Below are 17,574 nucleotides of genomic sequence, written 5' to 3'. Positions count from 1 at the left end.
TTAAATGTGACAAATCTTGTGAAGTTAGGGCGTGAGCCCCATCGGCACAAGATGAGTCCTGGATTCATCAGGCATAGCAACCAGTTTGTAAGCAACGGCTTAATCATAGAATCATAGAATCATAGAGTTGGAAGAGACCACAAGGGCCATCGAGTCCAACCCCCTGCCAAGCAGGAAACACCATCAGAGCACTCCTGACATATGGTTGTCAAGCCTCTGCTTAAAGACCTCCAAAGAAGGAGACTCTACCACACTCCTTGGCAGCAATCAAATGGCCCCAGGAAACATGAAGGAAACAGTCCATTCCTCACCACCACAGCAACTGCTATCCAGTGATATACTGCCTTGGAACATGGAGGCTCAATGTATCGATGATGGCTTATGTACCATTAAAGCTGTGTACACACAGAGGGTTCACCCTAATGGCCAATGCTTGCTTCCCCTTTCCCTCTCTAGTTCTCCCTCTCCTATGCAGAAACCGGTGTGGAATTTGCTTCATCTTCAAGTGATTTTAATTCCCAGCTGAAGCAGCTTTGCAATGCAGTCTGCACGTTCTGGCAACCAGCATGGCCCTATGGTGTTGTCTCTGCACATGCATTTTGCTGCATAGGAATAGGGATTGATTGTGCCCTTCGAGTATTAAAAATTATTTTTAAAAAAACATCCACGTATCTTTCTTTTGGCTTACTGTAAATTATTCAAAAAAGATTAACACATAAACATCTTTTGATTAAAAAGCCGCAAGTTTACACCATTGATTCATATACAAGTGAGATAATCAACACTAATTATGGTCAGCACTTTTTAAATATAAAACTATGAACAATATAAGTCACCTACATGCAGCATTTTCATTTCTTTTTATTTAAAATAAAAGTACAAAAGAAGACATGAGACAAATCTGCAGTTCTAAGTACATACAGTGGTACCTCGGTTTAAGAACAGTCCTGTTTAAGAACGATATCGTTTACGAACTCCGCAAAACCAGAAGTTGTGTCCCAGTTTGCGAACGGAATCCGAGGTACCACTGTACTAAAATCTTTGTCGTGGAAACTGATATACAGTGGTACCTCGGTTTACAAACTTAATCCGTTCCGGAAGTCCCTTCTTAAACCAAACCCATTCTTAAACCGAGGCAAGCTTTCTCTAATGAGGCCTCCTGCCGCTGGTGCCCTTCCACTGTTTGGATTCCATTCTTAGACCGAGATAAAGTTCTCAGACCAAGACACTATTTCCGGTTTTGCAGAGTTCGTAAACCAAATCGTTCTTAAACCAGACTGTTCTTAAACCGAGGCACCACTGTATCTATCAATCTGTCTATGTATCTATATGTATTTGTTAAGTGGAGAGAGAGGGTTGCTAAAATACTAAAGTATAACAAGTATTTTATATATATTTATATAAAATCAAACCTTTCTTTTCACTACAATATCGAAGTATGGAAATAGATTTCTTTGCATGCAAAGCACCAGCTGAAAAATGGGTTCTCTCCGTCACACTAAAAGCTATTCTCTACAGCATTCGTCGTTAGCTAAAAATCACATTATTTCAATGCAAACATGACATCATCTTGAAAATTCGTCTTCAGAAGACATTCTGGCATGGATGCCATCAGCCGAGTGATCACACATTGTGCAAAAGTATACAGTATGTTGCTTACAGTTCAAAAATATATAGAAAAAAGTATTTTCCTGTACAAAACCGGGTTAACACCTGCCTCTGCCCCCGCCCCCTGCTTTCCAACCCATCCCAAATATTGAAATTGCTAGAGGATCTACCGTATTTTTTGCACCATAACACTCACTTTTTTCCTCCTAAAAAGTAAGGGGAAATGTCTGTGCGTGTTATGGAGGGAATGCCTACAGGTGGCATGCCTACGGATTTTCCTCCTCTAAAAACTATGTGCGTGTTATGGTCGGGTGCGTGTTATAGAGCGAAAAATACGGTACTTCTTCAGTTGTGAAATCTGACGCATTCAGGGTGTGAAGTCCTCAGAATGGCAATAGCAGCATGAGAAGAAGAGCCTGCAGAGGAGGTTCATTTTGGTTGAGGTGCAAAAAAGCCCTTGGGACGCTTCAAAAGGGAGGAGGGCCATTGACAAATCGCAGCATGGGGTGGAAAGACCGGGCAAAGTTGTTGCGGTGTGCACAGCTGTAATCTTCCTCCGAGAAAGGGGGCAGGGTAGCCAAAAGCAGGAGGAGAAGGAAGAGCAACTGAAGAGGGAACGCCATTCGCAGTACACGGGACAGGAAGCCGCGGGTCTTGGGAGCAGCTGGGCTGGTGCTCTCCTCGTCATCCCCTCTGCAAATATGGAAGAGAATTGATACATGAAGCTGCATTCCGCTGAGTCAGACTTCATCTAGCCCAGGGTTTCCCACACTTAGGTCTCTGGCTGTTTTTGGACTACATCTCCCATCATCCACGAAGACTGGTCCTGCTAGCTATGCATGATGGGAGTTGTAGTCCAACAACAGCCAGTTTGGGAAACGCTACTGTAGGGTGTCACGATCAGCAGCTACTCAGGGCGGCTTGCAACATATATAAAAACACAACACATTGAAAGGCTTCCCTATATCCTCTACTCAGACTGGCAGCAGCTTTCTGCAGAGCAGATTTGAGGGGCACAAACCTTGTCCCTCCCTTCCGAGCCCTTCTACCCGGAGACACAAGAAGGAATTTGATGTGCTATTCCAATCGTTCCATCATTGCAAGCATCTCACCTTGGCAGATGGAATGATTCCATGCTCTCTTCTCTCTGTGTGTCGTTCTGGGGGTTCTCCTGACGCCCCACATGCCTTTTTTTGGGGGGGGGGGAATCTGTTGCACAAGTGGAAGTCGTTGTGCAGAGTTTCCACTGATGGGCCTCAGCTGAATCCCAGCCACTGTTGTGCACCTAGCTGCATCTGGCAAACCTCTGGGTTTTAGCAGGTCTCACAAGCCAAATGTTTGCCCACCTCTGAGTTAGGTAAAGGGACCCCTGAGCGTTAGGTCCAGTCCTGGCCAACTCTGGGGTTGCAGCGCTCATCTCGCTTTATTGGCCGAGGGAGCCAGCGTACAGCTTCCGGGTCATGTGGCCAGCAGGACTAAGCCGCTTCTGGCGAACCAGAGTAGCGCACGGAAACGCAGTTTACCTTCCCGCCGGAGTGGTACCTATTTATCTACTTGCACTTTGATGTGCTTTCGAACTGCTAGGTTGGCAGGAGCAGGGACCGAGCAACGAGAGCTCACCCCGTCGCGGGGATTCGAACCACCGAGCTTCTGATTGGCAAGTCCTAGGCTCTGTGGTTTAACCCACAGCGCCACCCATGTCCCTCTGAGTTAGCATTGTACAAATTATGGACATTCAAGTGCTGGTTGTGTGAATGCAATCAATGCACCTGTTTTTGTTTTTAAAGAGAAGCCATAGGGAAGGCAAAGACTCGGGGACTTGGGGCTGCAGAGATTTACTTCCTGCTGCAGTGTGGGCAAAAATCTCCCATTCAAAGGTGTTTGCATTTCCAGGAAAGTTGCGCGTAGTGGCTCCCTATGCAATGCATACAGCATCTTTGAGGAGCCTTTTTTTTTGTCTCTGCTCAGACTTTGGCAAAGAGGAAAAAGCGCTAAACTCCCCCTTCCTCCTTTCTATGGCCTTGATCCTGCTCAGATTTCCCTGTGGCTGCTATTTACATAATATACAATGTGTGTGTTAATTAACATGTGATTATGAGCACATCTAGCTTGGCCCTACGACTGCCTTCAAAATGCAACCTCCATTTTTAAATTCAAGAAAACGTTTTCCAAAACATCCTACCTAATATCAGCGCCACTCTCAGTCTCCAAGGTCTTCCTTCCACCAGCCTGCTGAAAATGGAGATATTACGGTGTTATTTAGTCGTACTTTCCTCAAGAAACGCAAGCACAAAGAAGCAAATCCCAAGCGACCCAGTTACAGAGCTCAAAACGCTTCTGTGCCGCGGGAACGTCACAAGAAATGTGGGTTTGACGAGTGGACGCTGCTCCATTAGGATGAATGGGGTAGCACCCCACTAAATGCAGTCTTCTCTCAGACATCCCCCCTCCAGCTGTCTACTTAACAACCAGTCCAGAGGGTGGCACTGCCCGTTAGCTTCCTCCTCCTTCGGGTTAGTGCCCCTCTTGTAGAACTCAGTCTGGAGAAGGATGGGGACAAAACCAAACAGGACTGCAGCCACCATAAAGCTGTGCCCCAATGCTCATTTGGCAGTTCGTTCAGGAGGATCACATGGTCAATGCTATCAAAACCTTCAAGTCAGCACTGCAGGGTCATACGCCTTTGCATCCCCCCAGTAGTCAGGGTGACGAGGGCGGATTCAGCCCCATAACTACGCCTGAACTCCCATTGGAATGGGTTGAGGCACAGTCGTACCTTGGCTTTCGCACAGCTTAGTTCTCGAATGTTTTGGCTCCCGAACGACGCAAACACAGAAGTGACTGTTCCAGTTTGTGAACTATTTTTGGAAGCTGAACATCCAACGGGGCTTCGGCAGCTTCCGATTGGCTACAGGAGCTTCCTGCAGCCAATCGGAAGCTGCGCTTTGGTTTCCGAACGTTTTGGAAGTCGAACGGAATTCCGGAATGGATTCCGTTTGACTTCCAAGTTACGACTCTATAGGCATGGGACAAGGGAAGAGCTTGTAGCCTGGCCTTAAAGAAGCATTTCAAACCAGGCTTCCCCAACCTAGTGTCCTCTTGACCTACTGGACTACAACTCCCATCACCCCCAGCCGGCATGGTCAGGGAGGAGGGGAACTGCAGTTCAAGATGTTCTGGAGGGCATCAGGTTGGGGAAAGGTACTGAACAGAAACCATGTATCTTTTAGCATGGCCACGAATAACAGTTGAGTTGCTGGACTGTCCTGACCAAACCGGGCGAGTCAGCTGTTCGTGTTAACTTGCAATAAAGCATTTCCAGATGGAAACAAGACGAGGAGAAGGTACTAACAAACTGGAGAAAAACCAGAGGTTTGGAAAAGAATTGCCAAGCGGCTTGCCTTGTTTTTATATGTGCAAGGTTTCTCTGGTCGCAGAGGACAGCCTCCCGAGTCCAGTTCGTCCACATCCTGCAGAAATGCACTTGTGTCCTAGAAGGAAGAAAACGGAAGATAACTTTACATTCTGCAGAAAAGCTTTATCTCCCAGGAGTTATGCACCCCCCTTGGGAGATACAGAACTGCATCACCCTGGATTCAAGCGCATGAATCCCAGCCTCACCGGCTTTCCATGCGAGACCTTTAAATCACTTGAGACTCTTTCCAGAAGCTGCTTCAGTTTCTTCCCAATAACGTGGACCTTCTCATGAGCTTCAACATAATCTCCTCCACCAGATTTGACGAGCAAGTGAGTGGAAATCTCCTGCAAAGTGTTGACTTGCGGCTGCCGTTCCAGAAGCTCTTTCTCCAGTTGCTTCGACAGGGAAATGGAAGGAAATATTGACGCATGTTTGACTCTGCCCTACACAGAATCAAGCTGACCATGTGATCTGTCCAGCCCAGTGTTGCCTACTCTGATTGGGCAGCAGAGCTCCAAAATCTCTGTCGGCCCTGAGATCCTTCAAAATGGAGATGGCAGGAACTTTACCTGGGAGCTTCTGCATATGAAGCGCATGCTCTGCTACTGAATTGTTGGGCAACGGCTAATATGTAAGTTTGTTTCCAGGCGCAATTCACTGGGCTCACATCAGTGCCTAAAGCCCCAAAACAACTTAGGCCCCCAAATATTTGAAAGTCTGCCTCCCTACTTCAAGACCCTCTAGGGCAGCCTTTCTCAACCTGTGGGTCCCCAGATGCTGTTGGACTACAACTCCCATCACCCCTAGCTAGCAAGGCCAGAGCTCAGGGATGATGGGAGTTGTAGTCCAACAACATCTGGGGACCCACAGGTTGAGAAAGGCTGCCCTAGAGGGTCTTGAGGGAGGGTCAACACTCTCAGAGGTTTGATCACTGGGGCCCCAGGAGAGGGCATTCTCTATGGCAGCCCTTAAGTTATAGAATCAAACACAGTTATAGAAGTTATAGAATCAATCACAGAGTTCCCTCCACACATGTGCATTTGACAACCTCACTACGCAGTTTCCTTAGCATGCTGAAAACATATGAGTGACAGATATTTTAGGACCCAACCTATTCTCTTCTTGCCTGTTGTCATATTTTAAATTGATTCTAGTACTGTCTCCACCCCCATCATTCAGCCTGGACAATGAGGTCCAGCTCCGAGGTCCTTCTGGCAGTTCCCTCCCTGCGAGAAGTGAGGTTACAGGGAACCAAGCAGAGGGCCTTCTCGGTAGTGGCACCCACCCTGTGGAATGCCCTCCCACCAGATGTCAAGGAAATACACAACTATCTGACTTAGAGAAGACATCAGAAGGCAGCCCTGTTTAGGGAAGTTTTTAATGTTTGATATTTTATTGTGCTTTTAATTCAGTTGGGAGACACCCAGAGTGGCTGGGGAAACCCAGCCAGATGGGTGGGGTGTGTATGTAATAATAATAATAATAATAATAATAATAATAATAATAATAGTTGTTGTTGTTGTTGTTGTTGTTGTAACCTGCCCTGAAATCTCATGTTGGAGGGTGAGTAATAAATCAAAATACCACTCCTACAACGACTATCACTAACCACGACAAGATAGGGCACAGGAAGGATCTGAAAAGCAGATAATTGGCATCCCACCATGAAACCAAATGAAGCGAAGTAACATTGTACCTAATGGGAGCAAGTCAACTGGTGGGTCAATCATTTCTGTATGGATGCACCAAAAAGTTTTTTGTTTTTTTTAAACCTACCATTAATTCTCTCCGGCTCTCCTGAATTGCGTGAGGATCAGCATTCAGATCCTTGATCTGTGCTTGATGCCTCCGAACCTCTGCAACAGCCAACCACAGCAGCAGGTTATGGTTTTGCTTATGGAAATCCTGCAGAGAAAAAACACCCATTATTAGGAGAGGCAGCCTCGTCAGATCACGTCTGCTGACAAAGACCGGTTTCAGACTGCATGCCAGCAAACTCAGGTTGCGTACTTTTGAGAGGATTTGATGATCTTGTGAAACAGCAATCTTTTGCGATAAAGAAAGGAAATGCACTGGAAAGAATAGGATAAGAATGGCTTGATAACGTCGTGTCAAACCAGACTGAATGCTCCACAGCCCAGGTCTACCTCTCTGGAAACTTTGCACAAACAAATCAGGCTGAATGCTCAATAAGCAGGCTATGCAGAAGGGACCCAAATAACACAGGGCCTTTCCAACTTGGGCTGAAAGGTAGTAATAATATGTAGCACTTATATTGTGCTTTCTTGAAAGCTCAGCGTTCCCTGCATACAGTCTCTCATGAATACTTAAAGGCAGGGAAGTATTATCAGTTCCATATTGACTAACCATAGGTGGAGGGCTGAGGTGGACAGATCGTGGCTTGGCTAAGGCCACCTGTTCATGGCAGGAGAATATTTCCTGGTTTGCAATTTAGCCACAATGCTTCACGATCTGTTCCAGGCAAAGGAGGCCAGAAGTAAAGGGAGGTGGGCTTGCATCCTTCAGCTATGTTCCGAAAGGAAAATCACAAAACTCGAAGATCTTGCCTCGCTTACGTAAGAATGCTGTGCAACTACGGAGTGTTCCGCAAATGGCATTTTAAAGCAGTTTCTTAAATCTGCCCCGGTTGGCTTAAAAACATAAAAACATCCTGTATACCTGAAGTAGCATCTCCACCCCCATCGTTCATCCTGGACACTGAGATCCAGCGCCAAGGGTCTTCTGGCGGTTCCCTCATTGTGAGAAGTGAGGTTACAGGGAACCAGGCAGATGGCCTTCTTGGTAGTGGCACCCGCCCTGTGGAACGTCCTCCCTTCAGATGTGAAGGAAATAAGTACCTATCCTATTTTTAAAAGACATCTGAAGGCAGCCCTGTTTAGGGAAGTTTTTAATATTTAACGCTGTATTGTTTTTAATACATGATTGGGAGCCGCCCAGAGTGGCCGGGGAAATTCAGCTAGATGGGCGGGGTATAAATAATAAATTATTATTATTATTATTATATTATTATTATTATTATTATAAAAAAGGCTGCTGGATCAGGCCAGCGTCTAGCCCAGATTCCTGTTCTCACAGTGGCCAAGCAAATACCTATAGGAAGCCACCAAACAGAAACTCAGAGCAACACCAACCTCCCTGCCTGTGATTCCCAGAAACTGGGACTCAGAGATGTGCAGCCTCACCACAGTGGCAGCAGAACAGGGACACCAGGATTAGTAGCCATGGATGAAGTGCCTTCCATTGCCCATCCAGAATCTTCTAATGTTCGTTTTCATTGGTTATCCCTGAGTTCCAGTGTTTTGAGAGATGGAGGAAAACCTTCTCCTTCTCCCTATCCACTTCTTATAAATAAGAAAGCAATGGGCTGCACTGACCTGGCAGCCCACCAGGGCTTCCTGCAAACTCTTCCTCCACTCTCCCATCAAATGAATGGCCTCCTCCCAGCGCATATTGACTTGCCGAAGCCTGTTCTGGAGCTCTTTGGATCCAGCGCTGTCTCCTTGCCTGAAGTCCTTGCTGGTCAGGTTGGCAGAAAGCACAAGTGCCTTGTAGTTATCAAAGGCTTTGAGCATATCCTGGCGGGGAAGAAGCGGGTTAGGATTCTGCGTTCCAAAATAACTTGGGTTTTTAAGCACCGGCACAACAAAACAACCAGTTTACCAGTGAGATTGCCTTGCTTCTTTGCATGCCTACTCGACTGCTCCCATCTACAAAACTGGCACTGTGGCAAGTGCCAACATAATACTTGTAAGAAATGGATCGTTTACACTTTGGAACTCCCTGCCTGTTGATAAAATTTTTTTGTTTAGGCAAGCCGATCCAGATAAGTGAAAACGCTGACGTTTTTTCACCTGCTCTTTGGCTGATTGTTGATTGCAATTATTTTGGAAGGCTTGTTTTTAACTGCTGCCTACTGACAATTTTTCACAGCTTTATTCTTTTTCTTGTAAACCTCTTTGAGCCCCCCCCCCCCCTTCTGAGAAGTGTTTCAGTCTGTGCTTTTGCATTTTTATCTGTAAGCTGCCTTGAGTCCTGGTCCGGGGTGGAATAGAAATAAATATAAATATAAAAAATTACAAAACAAACAAACAAGGCTGTTCAAATCCTTCACTTGGGGGATAATCCTATGAAGGCTCTATGGGTGCATTCCAACAATTAGTTCATGACCACAAGTCCATGACTGTTGTGAATTACAACCTGCTGAACTTTGTAACTAAGAAGTAGTAGCTGATTGTGCTTTGTTTTATACTTAAAGGTAAAGGGACCCCTGACCATTAGGTCCAGTCGTAGCCAACTCATCTCGCTTTATTGGCCGAGGGAGCCGGCGTACAGCTTCTGGGTCATGTGGCCAGCATGACTAAGCCGCTTCTGGCGAACCAGAGCAGTGCACGGAAACACAGTTTACCTTCCCGCTGGAGTGGTACCTATTTATCTACTTGCACTTTGATGTGCTTTTGAACTGCTAGGTTGGCAGGAGCAGGGACTGAGCAACGGGAGCTCACCCTGTGGTGGGGATTCGAACCGCCGACCTTCCAATCGGCAAGTCCTAGGCTCTGTGGTTTAACCCACAGCGCCACCTGCGTCCCATGCGTTTTATACTTACTGTTGTTTATATCTATATATCTCATGTTTTGGATTTTTTTTGGGGGGGGGAGGATGTTCCATTGAGACTCAGGTGTAAGAAGGCAATAAATAAATTGAATTAAGAGTAGAAGTAGCAGTGATCATGATGATGGGCCGAGGCTAGCATGCCAGGCCCCACTTATCTTAGTTAAGAACACCTGCATAGAACTAGAATCAAGCAAACTTCAAGGTCTATCACCAGCCATTGGACACAGGAGCCAAATGGCAGAAGCTGTAGGTGTAACTGCCTTCTGCAGATTGGATTCTGGCTATTTTACCTGTGTGGTCTTTCTTAAGAGATTGTCCCCTGCCATAAAGAGAGTGCAGCCCTGGAAGACCTTCCTTGATCCAGCAAGGCACTTCTTAGTTAGGCTTAGTTGTCCTATTTACCAGGACAAATGGTGAACTCACTTTCTGCTTCTTGACTCTCTGATGGATGGCCGTGATGCTGGTGGGCGGTTCTGCCTCCTGCAACATTTCAAGCTCCTTCTCTGTTTTATCCAGCCAAGCGTTGATATTCGTGAGGTCAGAATTCAGCTGCTCCCGCTGCTGCCGATTCTGCTTCATTCTCAGCTTGTTGCTTAAGTCTTGGGCTTGAATCAGCTCCCATCTCTCCAGGCCTCCTGCGGTTTGTTGCAAAATTATTCATGTTTTTTTTATTTTATTAAAAAAGCTTTGAAGCTTGACTCAGAGGAATATTATTTCAGGCACTCGCTGGGTCCCCTGAGGAAACAGATCTTCTACCCCGGCCTAGCTACAAGATCCAACATTAAGCCTATGTGAATTTTTGGGTAGCCTTTTAGGGCTTCTATCCCTTTACAATAGTGTAGCATTGATACCTTTTAAAGACACAATTGATAGCAGCCTTCACCAACCTCCAGATATTTTGGACTAATACCCCATGTAGTATTTTCTGCCATTTCTCTTTTTTAATGATTCCATCTGCTGCTTCTGCCTTTTACTTTCATGTGGCTGTTTGTTTGTTTTTTCACTATTTTTCATTTTTACATTAGCTGCCTTTAGGCGTTTTGCCTTTAAATGCAAAGGGGGAACATAAATACTTCAACAGATAAAATAACTGCGCCTGCTCACATTCATTTATTTTTATCTTTGACTCCCTTTTCGCTTCCTCCATTTAGAAATTTTAAGTTTGTTGGAGCAGGGATCTCTTGTTTATTGGCTTTCATTCCTCTGTAGGGCACCATCTACACTGATGTTATAAATGCATAGGGAAAAATGAAATCCTATTTCTCACACACTCTGCAAAGAAGCCTCTACATCAGGCTTCCTCAACCTCGGCCCTCCAGATGTTTTGAGACTACAATTCCCATCATCCCTGACCACTGGTCCTGCTAGCTAGGGAACAGGGGAGGAGTTGTAGGCCAGAAACATCTGGAGGGCCAAGTTTGAGGAAGCCTGCTCTACATAAACAGAGTTTATTACACACACACACACACACACACACACACACACATGCATATCTGTATCCATTTTGATACAGATCTATCTCAAAAAATATTACAGCTAAAGTACCTGGTTGTTTTTCTATGGCTGCAACACCATCAAGGCTCTGGCTAGACTGGGGTTCCTCGCTAGGCAACATCCCAGAGATCTCCTGCATGCTGTCCAGACTCCTGCTGCTCCGTTGTTTCACCTGGAATATAACAAGATAGAAAGAAAGGAATGACACATGACACCGGTCCATGTACACTGTGCCCAACCTCATGAGGTAGAAGTACAAGAACTCAGACAAGCAAGGAATAAGGAATCAGAAAGTATCATACAGACTAAACAATGGAAAATTGCTTTTATAGAGACTCTTTCCTTAAGATTTGAAATTGAGAGTGATCCAGCAAAAATTAATATTTTGAGTATATTAGACCCTACAATGCATGAATAGGAAGGCACTGCATAATGCAGTCAGATGTTAGAGGTGTAATGCTGAGAACACCACATTGAGGCATATGATGTGGGCTTCTCCACTGACACAGTATTTTTGGTCTGAAGTTGTTATCCACATCAATTTTGTATTGCCCAAATTCAGATGTTCTTATCATTTTAAATAAGATTCCTATAGTATGGGGATTAATGGCAAGACAACAAAAGTGGAATTTGCATGCCCTTATCTTTGCTAAGAGCCTGAATGGATAAATACTCAACATCCATTATGATCTGAAGATCTACTGATGCTGAAAACATTTGAACATATTTCATATAGGCATCAATTTTGTGTTGATACCTTTTTGGACACCTGGAAGGCTTATATTAACATATGTTTAAGATACATATACAGATGGCAAGTGCTTATATAATGTGAAGTTATTGGGTTTTTTTTTATTATTAGTGTTATTTGTATAGTAGTTCTTTTTATTTATTTTATTGCATTTGATTTCTTCCCTTCCTCTTTCCTTTGCTATATTTGCAAATAAAAATATGTTGTCATTTTTTAAAAAGTAAAATCATGCACCTCTTTCATCGCTTAAGATATACTATGTCCAGTGCAAATTCCTCATTTTTTACTTCCAACGGTGACCAGCTCCAGCATGGCTTTTGGTCAGGGGTGACGGTGGTCCAAAAACATACGGAGGGGGCACAGGTTGCCTGCTCCTGTCTTAACCTAATGGCCAATCCAGCCCTTTTAAGCTAGTAATGTACCTGCATCCAGGAGGACTTACATAGCCTGGTTTGTAAGGAGTGCTTGTCTCTGGGCTGTTCAAAAGGACACTTGGAACCATCTCTCCCTGGCTGTATGGATGTTTTCGGCAAGCAGGGCTTTCCGGAGAGTGCCACGTGTGAGTCTCAGAAGCAGATTTTTCTGTGGTATGACATGGAAAAAGAAATCCGCAGGAAGTTAGATGCCCAAGTTTGGGGTGAGGGGTGGGGGTGGGGGATATGAATGAATTAAAAGCATTCTGCAGAATAGGGGGAACCAAGTTATGATGCAGGGGAAAATATATATATGAAAGTTTTACCGTTCTTCCTTGCAAAGCATGCTTGTTTGCAAATGTATGTCGGCTGTGTTTCAGGGGCAATGAAATGAGGAGCCATGCAGTTATGGGTGGGCACGTCCCCTCAACCCACCTTCCTGAAAAGGCCTACAGACAGTTAACAACACCACCGAAAAGTGCAGGCGGGAAAGATGACTCTGGGAGGGAGAGCTGGTCCTACATGGGAGAAGGATGGCGTGGCCCTTCTCAGCCAGAAAACTTCAGGGATGCTATTAAAGGTAAAGGTAAAGGGACCCCTGACCATTAGGTCCAGCTGTGGCTGACTCTGGGGTTGCAGCGCTCATCTCACTTTATTGGCCGAGGGAGCCGGCATATAGCTTCCGGGTCCTGTGGCCAGCATGACTAAGCCGCTTCTGGCGAACCAGAGCAGCGCACGGAAACGCCGTTTACCTTCCCGCCGGAGCAGTACCTATTTATCTACTTGCACTTTGACGTGTTTTCGAACTGCTAGGTTGGCAGGAACAGGGACCAAGCAACGGGAGTTCACCCCGTCGCGGGGAATCGAACCGCCGACCTTCTGATTGGCAAGTCCTAGGCTCTGTGGTTTAACCAACAGCGCCACCTGCGTCCCACAGGGATGCTATTACAGGGCAGCAAATGGTGGGTCACTTAGGCTGCGTACGCACTGTCCCATTCGTAGCACAAAAAAAACTGCAGGTTTCCCTCAATCTGGAATTGCGCCTGTTCATCCTCAAAACTGCTTCTTATAATCTAGATCCTGCTTGTCCGCAAGAGTGGGTGTGGCTACTCGATATGCATTTGGAAAACCTCTTGAGGTTATCCATGCCTTTCCCTCCCTGCACATGAATGAAGGATGAAGCGGTGATTGCATTCCTGGCACACGCCCACCTACAATGTCATTGGGCAGGTGTGGATGAAGCCCCGCCCACACCTGCTTTTGAATGGACACGGAATCCATCTGCCATGAGCTTTTGTTTTCAGAATGAAATCCAGTTTCTCAGTAAGAGCTTTTCAGCTAGCACGGCTAGATGGTGTGTGGACTATATAGAAAAGGGCTCAGTTCCTCTTGATTTTAAAATAAAAAAGGTGTGCATGCAGCCTGCATCTATTGTGTTTCTGACCGCTAAAGCAAGAATGGAAGCCACTTTGAACCTTCCACTCTCAAGCATCAAAATGACTTTGACCATCTCTGCTGGAAAACAGGAAAACAGGTGACGCATCTATGTCTGCAACACACAACGTGATAGTGCAGGTGAAACTAAAATTTTACTCTCAGTTTAAAGACTGTCTCAAGGCAAATCTAAAAAAATGTAGTATAAACACTGACAACTAGGAAACACTGGCCTGTGAGCGCTCCAGTTGGAGAACAGCCTTTACCAAAGACACTCGAACTCAAAACACATGGGAGAAACGTGCTAAGAGGAAGGCACACTTGGCAAATCCACACCGTGATCAACTCCCACCTGGAAACCAATGTCCCCACTGTGGAAGGACGTGTGGATCCAAAATTGGCCTCCACAGTCACTCACGGACTCATTGTTAAAACCGTGTTTATGGAAGACAATCTTACTCGGCTACGAGTGATTGCCAAAGAAGCAGCAGATGAAACTAACATGGATTCTGGAGAGAATACCAAGTGCTCATTTTCAAAGCAAGCTGATCGCCCTGTTCAGCCCATCTTTGTGCTGGAGTGGAGAACTGGGGGGGGGGGGAGCACAATCTTGACCGTTCACTAATGATGACGCATGTGCAAATGGTGCAGCATTAAACAAAAACGGGGAGAAAAAGAGAGTGAATCCGCCATGAACCAACTGGAGCATGGTGTTGACACAAGCCAGGGAGCCAGACACTTGCATATGAGAGAGGTGTAAGGAGCATAGCGTGCGCCACAGGGAGACTGTCATGTTGAGACACATGCAGCAGCAGTGCCTACCAGAAACTGCTTTCAATGATTTTGTGGTCATTTTAAGAAAGGCCTCGGCATTTTCAGGGATTTCTACATCTGAAAAAAGAACAACATCACCAATTGTCTCGCCGGACAAAAGAGGCTGTGAGCGCACCCCCCCACAACTATCCACCCCACAGGACAGAAACATAAGAGCAGCTCCTGACAGATCCAGTCAAAAGTTTGCATAGCCTGGCATTGCATTTGCAACAGCTGGAAAGACTCTGACAAGCTCATACAGTGGTACCTCGGGATGCGAACGGGATCCGTTCCGGAGTCCCATTCGCATCCTGAATGGAACGCAAGACATGACGGCGCGTCTGTGTGTGTCGCGTTTTGCCACTTCCGCACATGTGTGTGACGTCATTTTGAGCGTCTGCGCATGCGTGAGTGGCGAAACCCGGAAGTAACATGCTCTGTTACTTCCAGGTTGCCGCGGAGCACAACTTGAACGTGCTCAACCCAAAGCACGTTCAACTTGAGGTATGACTGTATTAAGGCAACAGCCCCCCACCTGCTGCTAAGCTCCACCCCCCACCAAAGTACCTGATATTTAGTGGTATACTGTTTTTTAATATTGAGGTTTTCCTGTAGTTATTGTGGCTCAGCAGATCTCCCTATATCATTCTGCTTAGCAGCTGACTTTCCCTAGCAGCTGGGATGGGCCAGAGCAGGGAAAGCCAGCCAGTAAGAAAAGAGATGATGAGAGATAGGTGGGAACAGCCAGCCATTGGCTCCTCCTTCACTGTGCAGGTGATTTGTGTCCCCCTCGAACTTCTGATGCCATTACACAGGGGTGGGGGGTGGGGGCGTCTTCAGAAAACCAGGCTATGGTGGGAGACTGCCCTGATCCTCCACAGGTCCAGCTCCAGAACTGTGGGGCAGAGCTCACATGGTGATATATGTACAAAGCTATTCAAAGTACAGTCATACGTCGGGTTACAGACACTTCAGGTTGCGTTTTTTTCAGGTTACGGACGCTCTGAAACCCGGAAGTTTACTGGTTACTTCTGGGTTTCGGAGGTCGTGCATGCACAGGAGTGCTAAGTTGCGCTTTGAGCATGCGCAGAAGCGCCGAGTCGCAACCTGTGCGTGCGCAGACGCGCCACTGTGGGTTGCAAACGCTACGAGTTGAGAGCGTGGATCCTGCACGGATCACGTTCGCAACCCGAGAGTCCACTGTATACGGTGTGGGGGTTTTTGCCACAGCTTCCTGCATTTCTAGCTGCATGCAAAGAGCCCTGCTGTAAGTAGCACAGAACATCAGCTTCTGCACCATGTTAGCCTGCTGGAATAGCTCAGTTGGTAAAAGAAGAGACTCAGGGTTGTGGGTTTGAGACCCATGCTGGGTGAAAGATTCCTGCACTGTAGGGGGTTGGACTAGATGACCCTCGTGGTCCCTTCCAATTCTACAATTCTATGATATGAGGATGGGGTCTTGCTTCTGAATGCTCCCTTCCCGCATAACAAGCTCCCGGCATTAGGTCAGCCAGCACATCAAAGAGGGTAATGCTAAGCCTTTCGCTCCAGTGTACTAGTTTTCTATGTGAAGGTTTTGGTTTTTAGCAAAATAGCTCAGACTATTTCTCCATGTAGTCCAGAATGGTCTACTCTGACTGGCGGTGACTCTCGGGGTCTCAAGAAACAAGCCTCTTAACTGGCGGCTGAATCTCGGACCCTCGCCAAGCAAAGTATGTGCTGTACAGCTGAACTATGGCTACTCTATAAATATATACACCGTATTGGCCTGAATATGTCTCACTTTTTTTCCCCAAATTCTGACCGTGAAAAGTTAAAGTGCAGCTTAAATTCACAACCTTACAAAAATTGGCTTTTATGATATCGCTGCTGAAACAGACATATGGTAAAACGGAACGGGTGTGAGAGCCTGTGGAATTTTAAGGGAGCTGCTTATATTCGGGTATTGTCTTTTTTTCTCTCTCCACCCCCCCCCCCATGAATTTTAAAGGTGTGGCTTATATTCGGGTGCAGCTTATATTCGGGCCAATACGGTAATACTCATCCTGCACCTATCTTAGAGTGAAGGGACACAGGCCAGAATTCTCCCACCTGTACACGAAGGGCATCAATGAATCTTGCAAGAGATGGGAAAAGCTCTTGTGCAGACATGCCTTTGAATGGTTGCATTGCTAGCAGTTCAATACTTAAAAAGCTGGGCCACAGGGTTTTTGCATGGGTGCCAAGGTTACGTTTCCTTGCTGAAATGGGAAGAATTGCTAGGATGGACTCACCTGACAGATCACTGTAATACTGTTCTTCTTCCTCATCTTGTGGACCGGAGTCTCCGACGTCCCCGGTGTGATCCCACTCCAACGGGATGGAGTCCACGCTGACGGGCGTCTCGCAGCCCGACCTCTCGTGACCCACTGCAGTGGGCACGAGATGGCAGAGGGACTGCTGGGGCGGCAGCACTTCCTGCATGCCCTTTCGGCACCAGGGGTCACTCTGCACCCCCCTTGCATCTTCCATGTCGGCCTCGCTTTCGGAGGTCTCCTTTTCATCTTCCAGTCCCTAAAATGGAAGAGCTATCACTGAGCAAAATTATTGACACGACTTCTGACTAATACCAGCGTATCCTGCCCAAATGCACTTGCCTTACTTACAAGAACATTGGAATTTGCCTTATACCAAGCCAGACCTTTGCTCTACCTAGCTCAGTATTGTCAGGCCTTTGGTCCATCTAGCTCAGTTTTGTCTACACGGGCTGGCAGCAGCTCTCCAGGGTTTCAGGCAGGGGCATCTGTTGGGAATCTGAACCTGAAACTGTTCTAAACCTGAAGCACCACTTTAGCTAATGGGGCCTTCCGCTGCCACTGCGCGATTTCTGTTCTCATCCTGAAGCAAAGTTCTTAACCCGAGGTACTATTTCTGGGTTAGTGGAGTCTGTAATCTGAAGCGTCTGGAACTTGAAGCATATGTAACTCGAGGTAGCACCTCTTGCATGCAAGTAAATGGAAAGGTAAAGGGAC

At 46.3% G+C, this 17,574-nt stretch overlaps 1 protein-coding gene and 1 long non-coding RNA gene across 2 annotated transcripts in view; one reads left to right on the top strand and one right to left on the bottom strand.

Annotated features, from left to right (window-relative positions):
• Positions 1-17,574, top strand: part of LOC310685961 — a 209,270-nt gene that overhangs the window by 143,049 nt on the left and 48,647 nt on the right. The window lies entirely within an intron of this gene.
• The window catches only part of SYNE2 (spectrin repeat containing nuclear envelope protein 2), a 258,420-nt gene continuing 241,687 nt past the window's right edge, over positions 842-17,574 (bottom strand). The window contains exons 103-114 of the mRNA XM_083516520.1: positions 16,837-17,116; positions 14,573-14,641; positions 12,346-12,485; positions 11,204-11,324; positions 10,082-10,293; positions 8,422-8,622; positions 6,803-6,931; positions 5,230-5,421; positions 5,010-5,099; positions 3,791-3,840; positions 1,945-2,301; positions 842-1,774 (exon numbers count right to left, since the gene is read on the bottom strand). Coding sequence (XP_083372646.1) covers positions 2,076-2,301; positions 3,791-3,840; positions 5,010-5,099; positions 5,230-5,421; positions 6,803-6,931; positions 8,422-8,622; positions 10,082-10,293; positions 11,204-11,324; positions 12,346-12,485; positions 14,573-14,641; positions 16,837-17,116 — 1,710 coding nt within the window. The 3' untranslated portion in view covers positions 842-1,774; positions 1,945-2,075. The remainder of the gene's footprint in view (positions 1,775-1,944; positions 2,302-3,790; positions 3,841-5,009; positions 5,100-5,229; positions 5,422-6,802; positions 6,932-8,421; positions 8,623-10,081; positions 10,294-11,203; positions 11,325-12,345; positions 12,486-14,572; positions 14,642-16,836; positions 17,117-17,574) is intronic.

This window comes from Podarcis liolepis (genome assembly GCF_965112155.1).
Source record: "Podarcis liolepis genome assembly, chromosome: 1".
Taxonomy (NCBI): Eukaryota; Metazoa; Chordata; class Lepidosauria; order Squamata; family Lacertidae; genus Podarcis; species Podarcis liolepis.
The sequence above is the reverse complement of the archived record's forward strand: the minus strand, read 5'-3'. Positions and strand labels throughout refer to the sequence as shown.